Consider the following 23,925-nt stretch of genomic DNA (forward strand, 5'->3'; position numbering starts at 1 on the left):
TTTTCACTCAAGTTTACTGTCCTTTTTTGCCTTCCATGTCCCCCCTTTCTTTCCCCTCCCGTTTCCCGCTCTTTCTCCCCCTCACGTTTCCCGCTCTTTTTCCCCGTCATTGTTCCTTCCCCTTTTCTCCCCTTATGTTTCCCACCATTTCTCCCCTTGTTTCATACCTTTTCTTCCTCTCATTTCCCATCCTTTTCGCTCAAGTTTATTGTCCTTTTTGCCGTTCAATTTGCTTGCCTTTTCTCCCCTCACGTTTTCCCGCCCTTTTTCTCCCCTCACCTTCCCCGCCATTTTGTCCCCTCACATTTCCCGTCCTTTCCTCCTCACATTTCCCACCCTCACTTCCCACTTTCTCCCACCCAGGTTTCTCTGCAAGCTGTAACATAATTGCTTCCATATTCCTTCAAAAATGGCGAACTTTATAATAGGTAGAGCTACCTATATGCTGCAGTCATTATCAATTCTGTAGTCAATTTAAGTAAGCTCTTTAATTAAAAAAAAAAATCAAATTCATATATGTAATAGACAATAACATTTATTGAATAAACTCATTATGTATATTATAAACTCCTAATGTATATATATTTTCATAAAATACCTAATATAAATAATATATATATGTTCCTAATATAATATATATATATGTTAGGAACATATATAATTTATCTATCTTGTTTACTTATATAAATGATATACCTAAAGTAATTAATTTTATAGAGTTATAGGGGGTTCGGAGCGGTCTGTGGCTGGGCTTGGATCCAGCCACACCGACTCCTCCATGAGGATTTCAGAGAGCCAGATCCGGGGCACCGAGGAGCCTTCTCTGTGGCCTGCAATATTTCAGATATTGATTTCAGAATATTTCAGGTATTTCAGCATATTTCAGGTTCTGTGTCAGAAGCAGAGCCCACAAGAGCCCAAAAAGACCACCACAGCTCCTCTTACCAACAGATGGACTTGGAGCGGCTGCAGAGGCCATCCAGAGCCATAAATCAGCTTTTGTGTCTTGAGTGCCTTGAAAAGATGTCCCAGCAGCTTCCCCAGGACCAGGATCTGGATCTCTGTCCTCGTTTTGAGCGGGCCTGGGGGAGGCAGGCAGAAGAGCAGAAGGGCTGAGGGTGGGCAGGAGCCCCCGGGGGTGATTCCAGAGCGCCTCAGGCCACGCTCAGGGGCTGCGGGGAACGGAACCCTACCGGTCATGGCTGCGCTTTGAGAGGGACCTTCCCAAAGCCAGGGCGTCCTTTGCACACCTGATGGTTGAGCAGGTGTCGGACTTGGTGTCCCTGGATGTGAAGGGTCCCTCTCTGCTCAGTGGCACCAGCAGCACAGCGTGCGCAGGGACAATCCCGATTTTCGCTGGTCCCTCAGAGAGGTGAGGATCAGGCTGGTCTGAGCTGCCAGGCAACGGATGGAGGGATCCTTCTCTCGTGTCTCCATTGTGCCGAGTTCTACAACAAAAATGGAGCCCGGATGAGGCCCTGTGTGTGTGCAGAGACCCCTGGATCCCCCAAGGCTCCCCACTCACCCGAGAGGACAGCAGCCATGGTCTCCTCGTTCTGCTCTGTCAGGTGCCGTGCAGCCAGGCCTGGGCACAGAGCTCCATCAGCCCCTGCTCCCCCAGCAGCATGGCCGCCCCGCCCTCCCCTCAGCAGCCCGGGGACGGAACCAGGCAAGGTGGCCACCAAAGCCACCTGTGATGGCAGGGAGGGCACAGGGAGGCCGAGGCCCTGCCCCTGGCCCAAGAGGGACTCTGGGGACTGGCACTCACCAAAGATCCTGAGGGCCGCCTCTCGCAGGGAGGCCTGAGGGCTCAGCAGGTAGGGCCGGCTGTCCAGCACGAACTGTTCAGCCCTGCTGCTGTCCTTGGCCAGCTGCAGAGAGCACAAAGGTGTGGGCATTTCTCAGAGCAGCCCCGTGGCTCAGAGCCCTCCCTCATCCCAGGGCCGTGGAGGGGACATGGCGATGTGGACACGGACATGGACATGGACATGGACATGGAGGAGGCTCCTGCTCTTGAGCCAGGGCTGAGGGTGCAGCTCCAGGCTTTGGGCCCAGCTGCAGAGCTCAGAGCCCTCACATCCCTCTCCCAGCCTGGGGCTCATCCTCACCAAGCACTCGCCCATCTTCCATATCTGCTCTTTCTGCACCAGCTCCTTGAGCTCTTTCCACTTGAGGAGCTCTGCAACAGCCACGACGGCTTCCTTGGAGGCCTGAGGGGACAGAAGCTGTGAGGTGGCACCAGGGCCTGTGCAAGGAGCCCACGCCACCATGGCCGGGAGCCCTGAGGGGTGCCAGCCACCCATCTCTGGGTCAGTGCTCAGCCATCAGTACCTTGGCCACGCTGGGGGCCTGGTCACTCATGTGAAGAACAAGCTGCACCAGGGCCTTCCATGAGTTTCTCCTCATGGCCTCCTTGTCCCCTCCATGTCGTTTTACCCAGCAGCTCTCTGAAGAGGGAGATGGAGCGCTCCCGCACACAGTCTTCCTCCTGCTTAGGAAGGAGGAAAGGTCAGCTTTGCACACAGCAGCTCCCTGCCTGAGGCCATCAGGGGCTGAGCTGAGGTTTCCCACCCTTTTTCTCCCCTTAAATTTCCTTCCTTTCTCTCCTCCCCCTCGTGTTTCCCGCCCTTTTCTCCCCTCACATTTCAGGCCTTTTTCTCCCTCCTTTCCCTCCCTTTTCTCCCCTCACTTTTCAGGCCATTTTTTCCTCTCATATTTCCCACCATTTTCTCCCCTCACATTTCCCTCCCTTTTTCCCCCTCATGTTCCCCACCATTTTCTCCCCTCACCTTTCCTGCCCTTTTCCCCTCAAGTTTCTTGCACTTTCCCCCCTCACGTTTCCCATCCTTTTCTCCCTTCACCTTGCTCTCCCTTTTTCTCCCCTCACATTTCTCTCCCTTTTTCTCCCCTCACATTTCTCTCATCTTTTCTCCCCTCACATTTCTCTCCCTTTTTCTCCCCTCACATTTCTCTCCCTTTTTCTCCCTCACATTTCCCTCCCTTTTCCCACATTTCCCTTTTCCCCTTACCTTTCCCGCCATTTTCTCCCCTCATATTTCCCACCCTTTTTTCCCCTCACATTCCTGGCCTTTCTCCCCTCACGTTTCCCACCCTTTTCTCCCCTCTCATTTCCTGCCCTTTTCCCACATTTCCCTTTTCCCCTTACCTTTCCTGCCCTTTTCTCCCCTCACATTTCCAGTCCATTTCCCCCTCACATTTCCAACCCTTCTCCCCCTCAAGTTTCCCTCCCTTTTCTCCCCTCACATTTCCCACCTTTTTCCCCTCACCTTTCCCACTCTTTTCTCCCCTCACGTTTCCCACCCTTTCCCCCCACACCTTCCCCACCATTTTGAGACACATCAGCCCACATCAGCCTCACCGCATCAAAGAGGCTCCGGAGCCTCCGCGCCGCCTTCAAAGCCGTGCTGCTGGCCTCTTTCTTCTTCACGTGCCCCAGAATGTTGTGGAAGATGTCCAAGGCCATCACTGAAATGTCCCCAAGAGCAAGTCCCCAGGAATGTCAGCATCTCAGGCAGGAGGCCCTTCATTACTTTTGCCTGTGGACAAGATAGTTTCCATTCTGTGAGAATTTCTCCCAGCCCAACCAAGCCACCATCTTCTCTGAGACCTCAGAGTCCAGGTGCCACATTGTGCCCCTGACAGACGCCCTGCTCACCGTCTCGGCGCTCTCCGACAGCGTCTTGAGAGCCCTGAGCACCAGAGGGACCATTTCCATCTTTGGAGTCAGAAGGCTCAAGTTCTGGTAGAGTGGCCTGATTTGGTTCTCCAGCATGTCACCGTAGGCCAGCACCTGGAAAAAAGCAGCAGAGAGCTGGCAGGGCTCCCCTGGCACGGCCGAGGCCAAGGGCACGTGGGCCTTCCCTGCGGACTCACAGACAAGAAAACGAGGCACGATCTCTGCTCCCCAGTGAAGACGTTGTCATGCCAGTACTGGCCTTGCAGCTCCTTCAGAACCTTCTCCAGCGTCTGGCGCCCGGAGAACATCGCCTTCCACACGCTGACTTTGTCGCTGCAAGGCAGAGCGCCGTCAGCACGGCCGCCTCGGCTACCACGGCGCAGCCTGGGCCAGGCTAGCCTGGAGGTAGACATGGCTGACAGGGGGCTGGGAGCAGCCAGCTGCCTCTGGGCTGCCTCTGGCCGGCTTTGGCTGCTGTGGCTCTGGGCTGGGAAGTGTGGTGGCATGGAGGCCCAGCTCCTTTTGGGGTTCCTTGGCTCTGGCAGCCAGAATGTCCCCACAGGGAACCAGCCCTCCAGGTGGTCAGGGCCAGTACCTGAAATTGGGCGTGGCCTCCAGAGCTGTGGTGATGACCGTCCCAGGCCACTTATTCACCATCAGCACGAGGAGGGAGTGAAAGCTGTCATCGAGTGCTGTGTTTTTCTCGTCACAGTAGTGAAAGATGTGTCTCACGACCTTTGGCACCTGCAGGGAACACAGGTCAGGGTGGTGCTGCCATTGCTGTGGCTGCCCTGCCCATCCCTCTGTCGGGATTTAAATAACGCAGTGAACCCATCTCCAAGCACTGCCAAAGAAGGAAATTCACATGAGAGAAGCCAACCACACCAGGCACAGATGTGGCAAAAAGGAAGGTGTTAATTCCCGATCCGAACAGAGGTTTGCAATCAGCACCCAGGGAAAAGCACAGACAGCAACCACAGCAAGAGCGGCTGAGGCAGATCTGGCTAAGCTGCCTCTGGGTGGCTTCAGGAGCCTCCCACGCCTGGCTTTGGGAGGGAGGGAGTGAGGCAGGAACCTGACAGGGCTCAAGGCCAAGGCAATCCCACCAGAGGCCACTTACATCCGTCAGCCACATCTCAGGGCAATTCATGGCCTCCTCCAGAAACTCCACTGGCCCCTGCTTGTTCAGGAGGTTGGAGCGTCCCAAGATCTCGATGGCCTCAAGGACGACGTCTGTCCTCTCTTCAGGCCTGAGGTATTTCCCAAAGGCCTGTGGCAGGAAGGAAGGGAGCACAGGCCAGTGCCAGCCAGTGCCCTTTTTCCCCCATCAGGTTTCCCGACCTTTTCCCCCCTCACATTTCCTGCCCCTTTTCCCCTTCATGTTTCCCATCCTTTTCCCCCTAATATTTCTGGCCCTTTTCCCCCTGACGTTTCCCCTACTTTTCTTGCCTCATATTTTCCACCATTTTCTCCCCTCACCTTTCCCACCTTTTTCTCCCCTCACCTTTCCCATCCTTTTCCCCCTCACATATTCCCCCCCTTTTCCCCCTCACATTTCTCCCACTTCTCTCCCCTCCCATTTCCCTCCCTTTCCTCCTCCCATTTCCCGCCCACAATTTCTCACAATTCTCATTTCACCGGGGACATCCCCACTGACTCTGTGCCCCTTTGCACACACAGATCCCCTGCTGATGCCACAGGTGAGAGGCCCAGCCGGGTGGGATGCCTCCATACCTGAACTTTGCAGGCGCAGGGCGCGTTCACCCAGGAGTTGATCTCAGATTCCCAGTCCTCTGGGGGCAGGAAGTGGCTCTCTGGCATGTCCCCTAAAAAGAGGTGACAGCAGCGCTGGGGACATGGTGGCACCCACACCAAGAACAAGGGGCCATCACAAGGCCAAGGAAGACAAGCAGGTGTACGTGGGGAATGCAGCCCACCACAGCTTCTCTTACATTTCTGCACAGAGAGGAACGTCATGAGGGAGCAGAGAATTTCCACCACCATTGAGATGGTTTCTTGTGGCCTGAACAACTTGAAAAACAGATGGCCCAGCAGCTTCCCCAGGACTGGCATCTGGATCTGCTCTCTGGGAGCATCATCGTCCTCATCCTCATCCTCATCTTCATCCTTATCCTCATCCTCATCTTCATCCTCATCCTCATCCTCATCCTCATCCTCATCCTCATCCTCATCCTCATCCTCATCCTCATCCTCATCAGCCTGGGGGGGGCAGGCAGAGGAGAAGAAGGGCACAGGTGAGGTCTGAAGGCCCTTTGGGGCTGTGGCTGTACCTGGCTTGGAGGGTGGCCTGTCCTTACCTGCTTGGTGACAGAGTCAGCCAGGAAACGGCTCAGCAGCCTAATCCTGCCCATGGCCCTCTCCTGCACTGCTTCCATGTCACAGAACAGGTAGTCCAGCAGAACCTGGGAACAGAGGAGCTGCAGGTGAGCCCCACAAGCTGACACCAACCTCAGCAGCCACAACATGGCTCCTCTCCTGAGAAACACTTGCACCGTCCCTCCAGGCTTCCTCTGCCCTCAAGCAAGGCCTGCAGGGAGGGTCCTCCTTTGGCAGGAGGCAGGACAAGACTGGACACAACCCTGAGCTCCTTCCCCTCCAGAGGGAGGAACACCTGGAGGTGTTCCTTCCACCTTCCCACTCCGTGCACAGTCCAGACCTCCAAGATGTCCTGCAGCATCTCACAGCCCTTGGAGTCGGCAGAGTTGAGCACCATCACCTCCAGCATGGTGTCCATGGACTGCAGGGCCTGCAAGGATGACAGAGAGCAGCGGCTGTGATTCTGCTGTGCCCCAGGACATGGATCTGAACTCCCAGTGGGAGGGCAGGGACGCAGGAACAGGCTGTGTGCTGGGGGCAGAGCAGCCAGCAGCGCTGGAGCCCAGCAAGGGGTGAAGGAGCGAGGGTTGGAAAGTGAAGCTGAGACTGGATCTCCGCTCCTAAGGCAGCATGGGGTGGCCAGGAGCAGCCCAGAGGGACTGGAGGCTCCTCCAGCTCTCCCAGCACTTACCCGAGTGCAGAGGGTTGCTTGCGCGCTTGGCATTTCACAGCATGGACGAAGGAAAAAGAGGCTGTTGAAGCAGAGCCTTAAAATCTTTTTGGTCTCCAGCACCATCCCGATGATGCTGCCAAGAGAGAGGGGGCCCAGTTGGACTCTGCTGCTGGGAGCAGCACTGCCAGGAGGGATGGGCAGGTGGGCACGGAGCCCTGGGCAGGGTCTGGGGGCTCTGGGGCCGGTACCTCAGTCTGCCAAAGGCGAGCATGGCGAGCCACCGCAGCCGGCTGCAGATCTCGTCCCTGGGCTCCAAAACCAGCAGCATCTGCGGGGCACAGCTGGGCTGGAACCTGGCAGCTGCCAGCAGCCACTGGCACCAGAGCCAGGCCCTGCCCTCACGGGCACATGGGGCTCCGTGCCCCCTCACCTGGATCGTCTCCACCAGCTTGTATCTGCTGCAGAAATCAGTCAGTTCCTCGGAGAAGTTGTGGAGATGGGCATCTGTGCACAGCATGGCGATGGTGCGGAGGAACTCCTCCTTCTGCTCCTCCTCCTGGAACTGGGGGGACAGTGACAACGGGACAGCGTGAAGCGAGGACACCCAGAGCCCTGAGGGAGCAGAGCCAGGCACAGCCGCCATCCACCGTGGGTACCTTGATGGGGCTGGTGGCAAAGGCCCGGATGAAGTCCACGGAATGCCGTGCATGAGCAGGGACCCAGCTCTCATCTAACAAAGAGGGAGAGAAGGGAGAGCTTCAGCGAGAGAGGAAGGAGCAGGAGCTGGCTGCCCTTTGCTGCTGGGCCCCGGCCCTGCCCAGTCCCTCAGGGCCCCTCACTCACTGAGCTCCAACGGCTGCACCGTGGTCACCTCGGCAGGCTCCGCTGCAGGCCTGCTCTTCTCAGGAGCCGCCTCCTCCTCCCCGCCCACCTCGGGCTGTCTTGGAGGTGCCTTCTTCATTCTACAGAAGAAAGGCTGGCTCTAGGGAAAGGGGAATAGGTAGTCAGGTGAAAAGCTGATGGCTTCGGGGCAAGGCGTGAGCTGCGCTCGCAGGTTTGTCGCCAGCTGCGTGCTCCCGTCCTGCCTCGTCGCTGTCCTACCGGACACTGCGGGCTGGGGGCTGCTGCCCTGCCAACAGAACCTGGTGACACCGGAGCTGTCACCGTGGGCAGCTGGCGTGTCACAGAGGGCCCTTAGTGACACCCCGATTCTCCCCCGCTGAAACATTCCATGTTCTGCTCCCTTCTCCCACTTCCCTCTGCAGCGGGATGGAGAGCTACAGGGAGAAATATGAAAGGTCACGAGTTGAGTTGAGAACAATTAATTAAAAGCAGCAATGAAACGAAGCAAGAGTCCTGAGCTGTCAAAGCTTATGGATGGCAAAAAAACCCGAGGGATGTGATGGCAGCGAGGGGGATGGACATGGAGACACCCAGAAGGAGTGGGAAGACTTGAGAGAAAAGGGAGATTTGGGGGGGGAAACATGAAGGGATAAAAAGGCAAGAGCAGGAGGGGAGAAAATGGTGGGAAAGGTGAGGGGGAAAAGGGTGGAAAACATGAGGTCAAAATGGGAAATGTAAGGGAAATAATTGCAGGAGAAGTGAGAGGAAAAAATGGCGGGAAACGTGAGGGGAGAAAATGGAGGGAAACGTGAGGGGACAAAAAGGTGGAAAATGTGAGGTAAAAAATGAGAAATGTTGGGGGGGAAAGGGTGGGAAAGGTGAGAGGAAAAAATGTTGGGAAACGTGAGGGGAGAAATGGTGTGAAACATGAGGGGAAAAAAGGCAGAAAACATGAGGTAAAAAATGGGAAACATGATGGAAAATAGGGTGGGAAAAGTGGGAAGGAAAAATGGCAGGAAACGTGAGGGGGGGAAGGGTGTGAAACATGAAGGGAAAAAAGGTGGAAAATGTGAGGTAAAAAATGAGAAATGTGAGGGGAAAAAGGGTGGAAAAAGAGGAAAAAATGGTGGGAAACATGAGGGGAGGAAAAGGCAGGAAACATGAGGAGAAAAAAGGCAGAAAATGTGAGGGAAAAAATGGGAAACAAGAGGGGGGAAAAGGGTGGGAAAAGTGAGAGGAAAAAAATGAAAGGAAACGTGAGGGGAGAAAAGGGTGGGAAACGTGAGAGGAGAGAAGGGCAGGAATCATGAAGGGAAAAAGGGCAGGAAATGTGAGGTAAAAAACGGGAAATGTAAGGGGAAAAATTACAGGAAAAGTGAGAGGAAAAAATGGTGGGAAAGGTGAGGGGAGAAAAAGGTGGAAAAAGAGGAAAAAATAATGGGAAATGTGAGTGGAGGAAAGAGCAGGAAACATGAGGGGACAAAAAGGGCGGGAAATGGGAGGGGAAAAAAGGCACAAAATGTGGGATCAGAAATGCGAAATGTGAGGGGAAAAATGGTGAGAAAAGTGAGAGGAAAATTGTCGGGAAACGTGAGGGGAGAAAAGGACGGGAAACGTGAAGGGAGAAAATGGAAGGAAACGTGAGGGGAAAAAGATCAGGAAACACAAAGAAAAAGGGAAAATTGCAAGACAAATGACATCAGTCCCACGGTCAGGGTCCTGCTCTAAATATTTCCCTGAATAAATTGCTTTTTGGACCAAGACATCTAAAACTGTGGGGTTGAAGCTCTGAGGAGAAAAAACTGAGCCTGACCTGGAGAATCCAAAGCCATGAAACATTCCTACCACCTTTGGTCCCACAGAAGGGAACAACCATTCACCGAGAACCCACGGGGGGAAAAAAATTACGGCACAAGATGGAAAATTTTAAGTTTTATTCTTGAAAGTTTTATTCTTGCAAGGTCAGGAAGGCGCGGGCAGATGGCGGCAGGGCCTGGGTGGGGGTTGGGGGTATCGGGGTGGTTTTGGGGGATTTTGAGGGGGTTTGAGGGGTTGAGAAGGGTTCTGAGGGGGAGGTTGTGGTGGGGAGAAGGAAAAAATGGGGTGTGGGGTGATCTGGGGCAAAACCAGCAGGATTTGGGGGGATTTGGTGGATGGGATTGAAAGGGATTTGGGGATTCAGCCGTGTGGGTGTTGGGAGAGATTTGGGGTGGGAATGGGGGATTTTTGGTGTGAGAAGGGGAAATTTGGGGTGTAGAGAGGGAATGTGGGGGTGTGGGAGCAGGATTTGGGGTTCAAAAGGGGCTCCTGGAGGTGGAAAATTTGGATTGAGGGGGAAGAAGAGGGGGAGTGGGGCAGAAACGGGAATTTTGGGGTGGGGAAGGGTGGGGCTGGGACATCCCTCAGGGGAAAATTGGGGTTTTAGGGTGAGAATTTGGGGATCCTCCTCTTTTTCTATCAGGAATTGTGACATGTTGGGGGTGTTGTGGAGACCTTTTAATTGTTCCCAAGGCTCTGTGAGATTTTTTTGGGGGGGAAAGGGGGAATTTGGGGGGGATCAGCAAAGGGGTAGGGGGTGTTTGGGGGGGGATTTTGGGGGAAAATGAGAGCAGGGCCAGGGGGTAATTGAGGAGGGGGGAATGGGATTGGGGAGGGGCACAAGATTTAGGGGAGGGCCAAGTTTGGGTGGGGGGGTGTGGGAATGGAAAGGTCAGATTTTGGGGGGGGGTCAGATGAGTTGGGGGGGTCTCAAACCCACAAAACCGGCATCAAAACGCACTGGGGACACCCAAAATCCCCTCGAGACCCCCCAAAATCCCCTCAGGACCTCCCAAAATGCACCGAGGACCCCCAAAATCCCCTCGGGACCCCCAAACACACCAAGGACCCCCAAAATACCCTCAGGACCCCCTAAAATGCACCTGGGATCCCAAAATCTCCTAGGGACCCCCCCCAAAATGCACCAAGGACCCCCTAAACTCCCCTCAAGACCTCCGAAAATTCCCTCGGGACCACTCAAAACGCACCCGGGACCCCCCAAAATCCCCTCGCGGCCCCCCAAAATCCCCTCGGGAGCTCCCAAACCGCTTCCAGGAGCCCCTAAAATCCCCTCGCGACCCCCCAAAATCCCCTCCCGAAGCCCCCCAATACACCCTCGCTTCCAGGGGGCGTGGCCTCCTTTAATATATGCAAACTCCGCCCCCGTGCGCGAGCGCCCCGTTCCAATACGGAGCGGGAAGGGGGCGCGGTTAAATCGGGGGCGTGGTCTAGGGGATAGAAAAGCTGCGGTGATTGGGCGTGGTTACGCGATGGGGCGTGGCCACGCTGGCGGGGTCGCCTGGCAACGGCGCGCGGCGCGGGTCCTCCCACCCGGTAGGCGGCGCTACCCGTCGTGCCCCGCGCGGTACCGCCCCCCAGCGGAGGGAGCGGAGGAGCCGCAATAAAGTGGCGGCGGGGCCCGGGCGGGGATCGGAGGCGGATTTGGGGGGTCCTGAGGGGGTCCGGAATGGGGACGAGGGTCGTGAGGGGGAGTTTGGGGTGGGGAGAAGGGAGAAAGGAAGGTTCGAGGTGGTTTGGGGCAGGAACGGCGGGGTTTGGGGGGGATTCGTGGGGCGGGAGGGGGCGGGGGGAGATAGGGGAGGGGGCGTGAGGGGAGGAGGGAGCTGAGGGGGTTTGGGGAAAGATTGAGGGGGTTTGGGGGAGATTGAGGGGATTTGGGGTGGGGATTGGGGATTCGGGGCCGAAAAGGAGCGATTTGGGGTGGCAGCGGGGGATTTGGGGGGAAAAAAGGGGAATTTGGGGAGGTGGGGGATGGGGTGGGGGGTGTCACACAATTCGGGGAGGCAATTTGAGGGAGTCTCATGATTTGGGGTGGGGGGGGGTCTGAGATCCCCAAAATACACACAAATACGCAGCCAAGCAGGATCCCCCCAATTCCCACCGATTCCACTGCAAGGATTTGCTTTGGCCATGGCAGCATTAAGGAAACAAAGCACCTCAGGGCGCTTTTTTGATCATTTTCCTCACAATTTCCCCTTTTTTACTCACGTTTCCTTCCCTCTTCTCCCCTCACGTTTCCCGCTCTTTTCTCCCCTCACATTTCCCACCCTTTTCCTCCTCACATTTCCTGCCTTTTTTGCCCCTCACATTTCCCACTTTTCTCCTCTTATTTCCTACCTTTTCTTCCTCTCATTTCCAATCCTTTTCACTCAAGTTTACTGTCCTTTTTTGCCTTCCATGTCCCCCCTTTCTTTCCCCTCCCGTTTCCCGCTCTTTTCTCCCCTCACGTTTCCCGCTCTTTTTCCCCTCATTGTTCCTTCCCCTTTCTCCCCTTATGTTTCCCACCATTTCTCCCCTTGTTTCATACCTTTTCTTCCTCTCATTTCCCATCCTTTTCGCTCAAGTTTTTTGTCCTTTTTGCCTTCAATTTGCTGCCTTTTCTCCCCTCACGTTTTCCCGCCCTTTTTCTCCCCTCCCCTTCCCCGCCATTTTGTCCCTTCACATTTCCCACCCTTTCCTCCTCACATTTCCCACCCTCACTTCCCACTTTCTCCCACCCAAGTTTCTCTGCAAGCTTTAACATAATTGCTTCCATATTCTTTCAAAAATGGCAAACTTTATTAATGGGTAGAGCTACCTATATGCTGCAGTCATTATCAATTCTGTAGTCAATTTAAGTAAGCTCTTTATTTAATTTTAAAAGAAAATATATATCAAATTCATATATGTAATAGACAATAACATTTATTGAATATACTCATTATCTATATTATAAACTCCTAATGTATATATATTTTCATAAAATACCTAATATATATTAATAATATATATATGTTCCTAATATATAGATATGTTAGGAACATATATAATTTATCTATCTTGTTTACTTATATAAATGATATACCTAAAGTAATTAATTTTATAGAGTTATAGGGGGTTCGGAGCGGTCTGTGGCTGGGCTTGGATCCAGCCACACTGACTCCTCCATGAGGATTTCAGAGAGCCAGATCCGGGCACCGAGGAGCCTTCTCTGTGGCCTGCAATATTTCAGATATTTATTTCAGAATATTTCAGGTATTTCAGCATATTTCAGGTTCTGTGTAAGAAGCAGAGCCCACAAGAGCCCAAAAAGACCACCACAGCTCCTCTTACCAACAGATGGACTTGGAGCGGCTGCAGAGGCCATCCAGAGCCATAAATCAGTTTTTGTGTCTTGAGTGCCTTGAAAAGATGTCCCAGCAGCTTCCCCAGGACGAGGATCTGGATCTCTGTCCTCGTTTTGAGCGGCCTGGGGGAGGCAGGCAGAAGAGCAGAAGGGCTGAGGGTGGGCAGGAGCCCCGGGGGTGATTCCAGAGCGCCTCAGGCCACGCTCAGGGGCTGCGGGGAACGGAACCCTACCGGTCATGGCCGCGCTTTGAGAGGGACCTTCCAAAGCCAGGGCGTCCTTTGCACACCTGATGGTTGAGCAGGTGTCGGACTTGGTGTCCCTGGATGTGAAGGTCCCTCTCTGCTCAGTGGCACCAGCAGCACAGCGTGCGCAGGGACAATCCCGATTTTCGCTGGTCCCTCAGAGAGGTGAGGATCAGGCTGGTCTGAGCTGCCAGGCAACGGATGGAGGGATCCTTCTCTCGTGTCTCCATTGTGCCGAGTTCTACAACAAAAATGGAGCCCGGATGAGGCCCTGTGTGTGTGCAGAGACCCCTGGATCCCCCAAGGCTCCCCACTCACCCGAGAGGACAGCAGCCATGGTCTCCTCGTTCTGCTCTGTCAGGTGCCGTGCAGCCAGCCCTGGGCACAGAGCTCCATCAGCCCCTGCTCCCCCAGCAGCATGGCCGCCCCGCCCTCCCCTCAGCAGCCCGGGGACGGAACCAGGCAAGGTGGCCACCAAAGCCACCGGTGATGGCAGGGAGGGCACAGGGAGGCCGAGGCCCTGCCCCTGGCCCAAGAGGGACTCTGGGGACTGGCACTCACCAAAGATCCTGAGGGCCGCCTCTCGCAGGGAGGCCTGAGGGCTCAGCAGGTAGGGCCGGCTGTCCAGCACGAACTGTTCAGCCCTGCTGCTGTCCTTGGCCAGTTGCAGAGAGCACAAAGGTGTGGGCATTTCTCAGAGCAGCCCCGTGGCTCAGAGCCCTCCCTCATCCCAGGGCCGTCGAGGGGACATGGGGATGTGGACATGGACATGGAGCAGGACATGGACGTGGAGGAGGCTCCTGCTCTTGAGCCAGGGCTGAGGGTGCAGCTCCAGGCTTTGGGCCCAGCTGCAGAGCTCAGAGCCCTCACATCCCTCTCCCAGCCTGGGGCTCATCCTCACCAAGCACTCGCCCATCTTCCATATCTGCTCTTTCTGCACCAGCTCCTTGAGCTCTTTCCACTTGAGGAGCTCTGCAACAGCCACGACGGCTTCCTTGGAGGCCTGAGGGGACAGAAGCTGTGAGGTGGCACCAGGGCCTGTGCAAGGAGCCCACGCCACCATGGCCGGGAGCCCTGAGGGGTGCCAGCCACCCATCTCTGGGTCAGTGCTCAGCCATCAGTACCTTGGCCACGCTGGGGGCCTGGTCACTCATGTGAAGAACAAGCTGCACCAGGGCCTTCCATGAGTTTCTCCTCATGGCCTCCTTGTCCCTCCATGTCGTTTTACCCAGCAGCTCTCTGAAGAGGGAGATGGAGCGCTCCCGCACACAGTCTTCCTCCTGCTTAGGAAGGAGGAAAGGTCAGCTTTGCACACAGCAGCTCCCTGCCTGAGGCCATGAGGGGCTGAGCTGAGGTTTCCCACCCTTTTTCTCCCCTTAAATTTCCTTCCTTTCTCTCCTCCCCCTCATGTTTCCCACCCTTTTTCTCCCCTTAAATTTCCATCCTTTCTCTCCTCCCCCTCGTGTTTCCCGCCCTTTTCTCCCCTCACATTTCAGGCCTTTTTCTCCCTCCTTTCCCTCCCTTTTCTCCCCTCACATTTCAGGCCATTTTTTCCTCTCATATTTCCCACCATTTTCTCCCCTCACATTTCCCTCCCTTTTTCCCCCTCATGTTCCCCACCATTTTCTCCCCTCACCTTTCCTGCCCTTTTCCCCTCAAGGTTCTTGCACTTTTTCCCCTCACGTTTCCCATCCTTTTCTCCCTTCACCTTGCTCTCCCTTTTTCTCCCCTCACATTTCTCTCCCTTTTTCTCCCCTCACATTTCTCTCCCTTTTTCTCCCCTCACATTTCCCGCCCTTTTCTCCCCTCACATTTCTCTCCCTTTTCCCACATTTCCCTTTTCCCCTTACCTTTCCCGCCATTTTCTCCCCTCATATTTCCCACCCTTTTTTCCCCTCACCTTCCTGGCCTTTCTCCCCTCACGTTTCCCACCCTTTTCTCCCCTCTCATTTCCTGCCCTTTTCCCACATTTCCCTTTTCCCCTTACCTTTCCTGCCCTTTTCTCCCCTCACATTTCCAGTCCATTTCCCCCTCACATTTCCAACCCTTTTCCCCCTCAAGTTTCCCTCCCTTTTCTCCCCTCACATTTCCCACCTTTTCCCCTCACGTTTCCCACTCTTTTCTCCCCTCACGTTTCCCACCCTTTCCCCCCTCACCTTCCCCACCATTTTGAGACACATCAGCCCACATCAGCCTCACCGCATCAAAGAGGCTCCGGAGCCTCCGCACCGCCTTCAAAGCCGTGCTGCTGGCCTCTTTCTTCTTCACGTGCCCCAGAATGTTGTGGAAGATGTCCAAGGCCATCACTGAAATGTCCCAAGAGCAAGTCCCCAGGAATGTCAGCATCTCAGGCAGGAGGCCCTTCATTACTTTTGCCTGTGGACAAGATAGTTTCCATTCTGTGAGAATTTCTCCCAGCCCAACCAAGCCACCATCTTCTCTGAGACCTCAGAGTCCAGGTGCCACATTGTGCCCCTGACAGACGCCTGCTCACCGTCTCGGCGCTCTCCGACAGCGTCTTGAGAGCCCTGAGCACCAGAGGGACCATTTCCATCTTTGGAGTCAGAAGGCTCAAGTTCTGGTAGAGTGGCCTGATTTGGTTCTCCAGCATGTCACCGTAGGCCAGCACCTGGAAAAAAGCAGCAGAGAGCTGGCAGGGCTCCCCTGGCACGGCCGAGGCCAAGGGCACGTGGGCCTTCCCTGCGGACTCACAGACAAGAAAACGAGGCACGATCTCTGCTCCCCAGTGAAGACGTTGTCATGCCAGTACTGGCCTTGCAGCTCCTTCAGAACCTTCTCCAGCGTCTGGCGCCCGGAGAACATCGCCTTCCACACGCTGACTTTGTCGCTGCAAGGCAGAGCGCCGTCAGCACGGCCGCCTCGGCTACCACGGCGCAGCCTGGGCCAGGCTAGCCTGGAGGTAGACATGGCTGACAGGGGCTGGGAGCAGCCAGCTGCCTCTGGGCTGCCTCTGGCCGGCTTTGGCTGCTGTGGCTCTGGGCTGGGAAGTGTGGTGGCATGGAGGCCCAGCTCCTTTTGGGCTTCCTTGGCTCTGGCAGCCAGAATGTCCCCACAGGGAACCAGCCCTCCAGGTGGTCAGGGCCAGTACCTGAAATTGGGCGTGGCCTCCAGAGCTGTGGTGATGACCGTCCCAGGCCACTTATTCACCATCAGCACGAGGAGGGAGTGAAAGCTGTCATCAAGGGCTGTGTTTTTCTCGTCACAGTAGTGAAAGATGTGTCTCACGACCTTTGGCACCTGCAGGGAACACAGGTCAGGGTGGTGCTGCCATTGCTGTGGCTGCCCTGCCCATCCCTCTGTCGGGATTGAAATAACGCAGTGAACCCATCTCAAAGCACTGCCAAAGAAGGAAATTCACATGAGATAAGCCAACCACACCAGGCACAGATGTGGCAAAAAGGAAGGTGTTAATTCCCGATCCGAACAGAGGTTTGCAATCAGCACCCAGGGAAAAGCACAGACAGCAACCACAGCAAGAGCGGCTGAGGCAGATCTGGCTAAGCTGCCTCTGGGTGGCTTCAGGAGCCTCCCACGCCTGGCTTTGGGAGGGAGGGAGTGAGGCAGGAACCTGACAGGGCTCAAGGCCAAGGCAATCCCACCAGAGGCCACTTACATCCGTCAGCCACATCTCAGGGCAATTCATGGCCTCCTCCAGAAACTCCACTGGCCCCTGCTTGTTCAGGAGGTTGGAGCGTCCCAAGATCTCGATGGCCTCAAGGACGACGTCTGTCCTCTCTTCAGGCCTGAGGTATTTCCCAAAGGCCTGTGGCAGGAAGGAAGGGAGCACAGGCCAGTGCCAGCCAGTGCCCTTTTTCCCCCATCAGGTTTCCCGACCTTTTCCCCCCTCACATTTCCTGCCCCTTTTCCCCTTCATGTTTCCCATCCTTTTCCCCCTCATATTTCTGGCCCTTTTCCCCCTGACGTTTCCCCTACTTTTCTTGCCTCATATTTTCCACCATTTTCTCCCCTCACCTTTCCCACCTTTTTCTCCCCTCACCTTTCCCATCCTTTTCCCCCTCACATATTCCCCCCCTTTTCCCCCTCACATTTCTCCCACTTCTCTCCCCTCCCATTTCCCTCCCTTTCCTCCTCCCATTTCCCGCCCACAATTTCTCACAATTCTCATTTCACCGGGGACATCCCCACTGACTCTGTGCCCCTTTGCACACACAGATCCCCTGCTGATGCCACAGGTGAGAGGCCCAGCCGGGTGGGATGCCTCCGTACCTGAACTTTGCAGGCGCAGGGCGCGTTCACCCAGGAGTTGATCTCAGATTCCCAGTCCTCTGGGGGCAGGAAATGGCTCTCTGGCATGTCCCCTAAAAAGAGGTGACAGCAGCGCTGGGGACATGGTGGCACCCACACCAAGAACAAGGGGCCATCACAAGGCCAAGGAAGACAAGCAGGTGTACGTGGGGAATGCAGCCCACCACAGCTTCTCTTACATTTCTGCACAGAGAGGAACGTCATGAGGGAGCAGAGAATTTCCACCACCATTGAGATGGTTTCTTGTGGCCTGAACAACTTGAAAAACAGATGGCCCAGCAGCTTCCCCAGGACTGGCATCTGGATCTGCTCTCTGGGAGCATCATCGTCCACATCCTCATCCTCATCCTCATCCTCATCCTCGTCCTCGTCCTCGTCCTCATCCTCGTCCTCGTCCTCATCCTCATCCTCATCCTCATCCTCATCCTCATCCTCATCCTCATCCTCATCAGCCTGGGGGGGGCAGGCAGAGGAGAAGAAGGGCACAGGTGAGGTCTGAAGGCCCTTTGGGGCTGTGGCTGTACCTGGCTTGGAGGGTGGCCTGTCCTTACCTGCTTGGTGACAGAGTCAGCCAGGAAACGGCTCAGCAGCCTAATCCTGCCCATGGCCCTCTCCTGCACTGCTTCCATGTCACAGAACAGGTAGTCCAGCAGAACCTGGGAACAGAGGAGCTGCAGGTGAGCCCCACAAGCTGACACCAACCTCAGCAGCCACAACATGGCTCCTCTCCTGAGAAACACTTGCACCGTCCCTCCAGGCTTCCTCTGCCCTCAAGCAAGGCCTGCAGGGAGGGTCCTCCTTTGGCAGGAGGCAGGACAAGACTGGACACAACCCTGAGCTCCTTCCCCTCCAGAGGGAGGAACACCTGGAGGTGTTCCTTCCACCTTCCCACTCCGTGCACAGTCCAGACCTCCAAGATGTCCTGCAGCATCTCACAGCCCTTGGAGTTGGCAGAGTTGAGCACCATCACCTCCAGCATGGTGTCCATGGACTGCAGGGCCTGCAAGGATGACAGAGAGCAGCGGCTGTGATTCTGCTGTGCCCCAGGACATGGATCTGAACTCCCAGTGGGAGGGCAGGGACGCAGGAACAGGCTGTGTGCTGGGGGCAGAGCAGCCAGCAGCGCTGGAGCCCAGCAAGGGGTGAAGGAGCGAGGGTTGGAAAGTGAAGCTGAGACTGGATCTCCGCTCCTAAGGCAGCATGGGGTGGCCAGGAGCAGCCCAGAGGGACTGGAGGCTCCTCCAGCTCTCCCAGCACTTACCCGAGTGCAGAGGGTTGCTTGCGCGCTTGGCATTTCACAGCATGGACGAAGGAAAAAGAGGCTGTTGAAGCAGAGCCTTAAAATCTTTTTGGTCTCCAGCACCATCCCGATGATGCTGCCAAGAGAGAGGGGGCCCAGTTGGACTCTGCTGCTGGGAGCAGCACTGCCAGGAGGGATGGGCAGGTGGGCACGGAGCCCTGGGCAGGGTCTGGGGGCTCTGGGGCCGGTACCTCAGTCTGCCAAAGGCGAGCATGGCGAGCCACCGCAGCCGGCTGCAGATCTCGTCCCTGGGCTCCAAAACCAGCAGCATCTGCGGGGCACAGCTGGGCTGGAACCTGGCAGCTGCCAGCAGCCACTGGCACCAGAGCCGGGCCCTGCCCTCACGGGCACGTGGGGCTCCGTGCCCCCTCACCTGGATCGTCTCCACCAGCTTGTATCTGCTGCAGAAATCAGTCAGTTCCTCGGAGAAGTTGTGGAGATGGGCATCTGTGCACAGCATGGCGATGGTGCGGAGGAACTCCTCCTTCTGCTCCTCCTCCTGGAACTGGGGGGACAGTGACAACGGGACAGCGTGAAGCGAGGACACCCAGAGCCCTGAGGGAGCAGAGCCAGGCACAGCCGCCATCCACCGTGGGTACCTTGATGGGGCTGGTGGCAAAGGCCCGGATGAAGTCCACGGAATGCCGTGCATGAGCAGGTACCCAGCTCTCATCTAACAAAGAGGGAGAGAAGGGAGAGCTTCAGCGAGAGAGGAAGGAGCAGGAGCTGGCTGCCCTTTGCTGCTGGGCCCCGGCCCTGCCCAGTCCCTCAGGGCCCCTCACTCACTGAGCTCCAACGGCTGCACCGTGGTCACCTCGGCAGGCTCCGCTGCAGGCCTGCTCTTCTCAGGAGCCGCCTCCTCCTCCCCGCCCACCTCGGGCTGTCTTGGAGGTGCCTTCTTCATTCTACAGAAGAAAGGCTGGCTCTAGGGAAAGGGGAATAGGTAGTCAGGTGAAAAGCTGATGGCTTCGGGGCAAGGCGTGAGCTGCGCTCGCAGGTTTGTCGCCAGCTGCGTGCTCCCGTCCTGCCTCGTCGCTGTCCTACCGGACACTGCGGGCTGGGGGCTGCTGCCCTGCCAACAGAACCTGGTGACACCGGAGCTGTCACCGTGGGCAGCTGGCGTGTCACAGAGGGCCCTTAGTGACAGCCCGATTCTCCCCCACTGAAACATTCCATGTTCTGCTCCCTTCTCCCACTTCCCTCTGCAGCGGGATGGAGAGCTACAGGGAGAAATATGAAAGGTCACGAGTTGAGTTGAGAACAATTAATGAAAAGCAGCAATGAAACGAAGCAAGAGTCCTGAGCTGTCAAAGCTTAGGGATGGCAAAAAAACCCGAGGGATGTGATGGCAGCGAGGGGGATGGACATGGAGACACCCAGAAGGAGTGGGAAGACTTGAGAGAAAAGGGAGATTTGGGGGGGGAAACATGAAGGGATAAAAAGGCAAGAGCAGGAGGGGAGAAAATGGTGGCAAAGGTGAGGGGGAAAAGGGTGGAAAACATGAGGTCAAAATGGGAAATGTAAGGGAAAAAATTGCAGGAGAAGTGAGAGGAAAAAATGGCGGGAAACGTGAGGGGAGAAAATGGAGGGAAACGTGAGGGGACAAAAAGGTGGAAAATGTGAGGTAAAAAATGAGAAATGTTGGGGGGGAAATGGTGGGCAAGGTGAGAGGAAAAAATGTTGGGAAACGTGAGGGGAGAAAGGGTGTGAAACATGAGGGGAAAAAAGTGGAAAATGTGAGGTAAAAAATGAGAAATGTGAGGGAAAAAAGGGTGGAAAAAGAGGGAAAATTGGTGGGAAACAGGAAGGGAGGAAAAGGCAGGAAACATGAGGAGAAAAAAGGCAGAAAATGTGAGGTAAAAAATGGGAAACAGGGGGGAAAAGAGTGGGAAAAGTGAGAGGAAAAACTGATGAGAAACGTGAGGGGAGAAAAGGGTGGGAAACATGAGGGGAAAAAAGGCAGAAAACATGAGGTAAAAAATGGGAAACATGATGGAAAATAGGGTGGGAAAAGTGGGAAGGAAAAATGGTGGGAAACGTGAGGGGGGGAAGGGTGTGAAACATGAGGGGAAAAAAGTGGAAAACGTGGGGTAAAAAATGAGAAATGTGAGGGAAAAAAGGGTGGAAAAAGAGGAAAAAATGGTGGGAAACAGGAGGGGAGGAAAAGGCAGGAAACATGAGGAGAAAAAAGGCAGAAAATGTGAGGGAAAAAATGGGAAACATGAGGGGGGAAAAGTGAGAGGAAAAAAATGAAAGGAAACGTGAGTGGAGAAAAGGGTGGGAAACATGAGAGGAGAAAAGGGCAGGAATCATGAAGGGAAAAAGGGCAGGAAATGTGAGGTAAAAAATGGGAAATGTAAGGGAAAAATTACAGGAAAAGTGAGAGGAAAAAATGGTGGGAAAGGTGAGGGGAGAAAAAGGTGGAAAAAGAGGAAAAAATCATGGGAAATGTGAGTGGAGGAAAGAGCAGGAAACATGAGGGGACAAAAAGGGTGGGAAATGGCAGGGGAAAAAAGGCACAAAATGTGGGCTCAAAAATGCGAAATGTGAGGGAAAAAATGGTGAGAAAAGTGAGAGGAAAATTGTCGGGAAACGTGAGGGGAGAAAAGGGCGGGAAACGTGAGGGGAGAAAATGGAGGGAAACGTGAGGGGAAAAAGATCAGGAAACACAAAGAAAAAGGGAAAATTGCAAGACAAATGACATCAGTCCCACGGTCAGGGTCCTGCTCTAAATATTTCCCTGAATAAATTGCTTTTTGGACCAAGACATCTGAGACTGTGGGGTTGAAGCTCTGAGGAGAAAAAAACTGAGCCTGACCTGGAGAATCCCAAGCCATGAAACATTCCTACCACCTTTGGTCCCACAGAAGGGAGCAACCGTTCACCGAGAACCCACGGGAGGAAAAAAATTACGGCACAAGATGGAAAATTTTAAGTTTTATTCTTGAAAGTTTTATTCTTGCAAGGTCAGGAAGGCGCGGGCAGATGGCGGCAGGGCCTGGGTGGGGGTCGGGGGTATCGGGGTGGTTTTGGGGGATTTTGAGGGGGTTTGAGGGGTTGAGAAGGGTTCTGAGGGGGAGGTTGTGGTGGGGAGAAGGAAAAAATGGGGTGTGGGGTGATTTGGGGCAAAACCAGCAGGATTTGGGGGGATTTGGTGGATGGGATTGAAAGGGATTTGGGGATTCAGCCGTGTGGGTGTTGGGAGAGATTTGGGGTGGGAATGGGGGATTTTTGGTGTGAGAAGGGGAAATTTGGGGTGTAGAGAGGGAATGGGGGGGTGTGGGAGCAGGATTTGGGGTTCAAAAGGGGCTCCTGGAGGTGGAAAATTTGGATTGAGGGGGAAGAAGAGGGGGAGTGGGGCAGAAAAGGGAATTTTGGGGTGGGGAAGGGTGAGGCTGGGACATCCCTCAGGGGAAAATTGGGGTTTTAGGGTGAGAATTGGGGGATCCTCCCCTTTTTCTATCAGGAATTGTGACATGTTGGGGGTGTTGTGGAGACCTTTTAATTGTTCCCAAGGCTCTGTGAGATTTTTTTGGGGGGGAAAGGGGGAATTTGGGGGGTCAGCAAGGGGGTAGGGGGTGTTTGGGGGAGGATTTTGGGGGAAAATGAGAGCAGGGCCAGGGGTTAATATAGGAGGGGGGAATGGGATTGGGGAGGGACACAAGATTTAGGGGAGGGCCAAGTTTGGGGGGGGGCGTGGGAATGGAAAGGTCAGATTTTGGGGGGGGTCAGATGAGTTCGGGGGGGGTCTCAAACCCACAAAACCGGCATCAAAACGCACTGGGGACACCCAAAATCCCCTCGAGACCCCCCAAAATCCCCTCTGGACCCCCCAAAATGCACCAAGGACCTTAAAAATCCCCTCGGGACGCCCCAAAATGCACCCGGCATCCCCCAAAATCCCCTCGGGACCCCCCCAAAATCATCTCAGGACCTCCCAAACACTCCAAGGATCCCCCAAAAATCCCCTCAGGACCCCCAAAAATGCACCTGGGATCCCAAAATCTTCTAGGGACCCCCCAAAATGCACCAAGGACCCCCTGAAATTCCCTCGGAACCACCCAAAATTCCCTCGGGACCCACAAATTCCTCTCAGGATAGCTCAATCGCACCAAGGACCCCCCAAAATCCCTTCGCGGGACCCCCTAAAATTCCCTCGGGAGCTCCCAAACCGCTTCCAGGACCCCCTAAAATCCCCTCGGGACCCCCCAAAATTCCCTCGGGACCACTCAAAACGCACCCGGGACCCCCCAAAATCCCCTCGGAACGCCCCAAAATCCCCTCGGGACCCCCCAAAATCCCCTCCCGAAGCCCCCCAATACACCCTCGCTTCCAGGGGGCGTGGCCTCCTTTAATAGCTGCAAACCCCGCCCCCCTGCGCGAGCGCCCCGTTCCAATACGGAGCGGGAAGGGGGCGCGGTTAAATCGGGGGCGTGGTCTATGCGAGGGAGGGGCGGCGGTGATTGGGCGTGGTTACGCGATGGGGCGTGGCCACGCTGGCGGGGTCGCCCGGCAACGGCGCGCGGCGCGGGTCCTCCCACCCGGTAGGCGGCGCTACCCGTCGTGCCCCGCGCGGCACCGCCCCCCAGCGGAGGGAGCGGAGGAGCCGCGATAAAATGGCGGCGGGGACCGGGCGGGGATCGGAGGCGGATTTGGGGGGTCCTGAGGGGGTCCGGAACGGGGACGAGGGTGGTGAGGGGGAGTTTGGGGTGGGGAGAAGGGAGAAAGGAAGGTTCGAGGTGGTTTGGGGCAGGAACGGCGGGGTTTGGGGGGGATTCGGGGGGCGGGAGGTGACGGGGGGAGATAGGGGAGGGGGCGTGAGGGGAGGAGGGAGCTGAGGGGGTTTGGGGAAAGATTGAGGGGTTTGGGGCAGATTGAGGGGATTTGGGGTGGGGATTGGGGATTCGGGGCCGAAAAGGAGCGATTTGGGGTGGCAGCGGGGGATTTGGGGGGAAAAAAGGGGAATTTGGGGAGGTGGGGGATTGGGGGGGTCACACAATTCGGGGAGGGGGTGGTCAGATTTTGGGGAGTCACTCAATTCTGGGGGATCAGGTATGGGGGTCTCATTTTTGGGGTGGGATGTCAGATTTTAGGGTTCACAATTTTGAGAGATCATGAAAATAGAGTTCAGATTTTAGGGGTTTCTGTGAGTTTGGGGGGGCTCAGCCTTGGGGTCAGATTTTTTGATGAGGGGGTCACACAATTTGGGGGGCAATTTGAGGGAGTCTCATGATTAGGGGTGGGGGTCTGAGATCCCCAAAATACACACAAATACACAGCCAAGCAGGACCCCCCAAATTCCCACCGATTCCACTGCAAGGATTTGCTTTGGCCATGGCAGCATTAAGGAAACAAAGCCCCTCAGGGCGCTTTTTTGAT

General features: G+C 55.4%; 3 protein-coding genes and 1 long non-coding RNA gene across 4 annotated transcripts in view; 1 reads left to right on the forward strand and 3 right to left on the reverse strand.

Moving 5' to 3' along the window:
• The window catches only part of LOC132335013 (liprin-alpha-3-like), an 18,042-nt gene extending 17,655 nt beyond the window's left edge, over positions 1-387 (forward strand). Inside the window, exon 16 of the mRNA XM_059861134.1 lies at positions 364-387. Coding sequence (XP_059717117.1) covers positions 364-387 — 24 coding nt within the window. The remainder of the gene's footprint in view (positions 1-363) is intronic.
• Positions 388-2,372: 1,985 nt separating this feature from the next.
• On the reverse strand, positions 2,373-7,668 carry LOC132335014 (uncharacterized). Its single transcript, XM_059861135.1, has 15 exons — positions 7,551-7,668; positions 7,364-7,437; positions 7,138-7,269; positions 6,956-7,035; positions 6,726-6,840; positions 6,375-6,464; positions 6,016-6,120; positions 5,650-5,917; positions 5,432-5,523; positions 4,818-4,967; positions 4,293-4,441; positions 3,895-4,030; positions 3,677-3,811; positions 3,380-3,557; positions 2,373-2,488 (listed from the first exon to the last, which is right to left on the reverse strand). Exons 1-14 carry the CDS (start codon positions 7,666-7,668, stop codon positions 3,384-3,386), a joined length of 1,818 nt encoding a protein of 605 aa, XP_059717118.1. The 3' UTR covers positions 2,373-2,488; positions 3,380-3,383.
• Positions 7,669-12,271: 4,603 nt separating this feature from the next.
• On the reverse strand, positions 12,272-13,623 carry LOC132335054 (uncharacterized). The gene is made up of 5 exons (XR_009488581.1): positions 13,521-13,623; positions 13,278-13,337; positions 12,948-13,200; positions 12,702-12,837; positions 12,272-12,586 (listed from the first exon to the last, which is right to left on the reverse strand). It is a non-coding gene; the product is annotated as an uncharacterized LOC132335054 (long non-coding RNA).
• Positions 13,624-13,671: 48 nt separating this feature from the next.
• Positions 13,672-23,882, reverse strand: LOC132335015 (uncharacterized). Its single transcript, XM_059861137.1, has 18 exons — positions 23,852-23,882; positions 23,024-23,208; positions 19,333-19,471; positions 19,146-19,219; positions 18,920-19,051; positions 18,738-18,817; positions 18,508-18,622; positions 18,157-18,246; positions 17,798-17,902; positions 17,208-17,699; positions 16,594-16,743; positions 16,069-16,217; positions 15,672-15,807; positions 15,454-15,588; positions 15,159-15,335; positions 14,084-14,239; positions 13,861-13,962; positions 13,672-13,776 (listed from the first exon to the last, which is right to left on the reverse strand). The coding sequence occupies exons 1-18, from the start codon at positions 23,880-23,882 to the stop codon at positions 13,672-13,674; spliced, it is 2,553 nt and encodes an 850-aa protein (XP_059717120.1).
• Between the last annotated feature and the right edge of the window lie 43 nt (positions 23,883-23,925).

The sequence above is a fragment of the Haemorhous mexicanus genome, chromosome 16, assembly GCF_027477595.1.
Source record: "Haemorhous mexicanus isolate bHaeMex1 chromosome 16, bHaeMex1.pri, whole genome shotgun sequence".
Lineage (NCBI taxonomy): Eukaryota > Metazoa > Chordata > Aves > Passeriformes > Fringillidae > Haemorhous > Haemorhous mexicanus.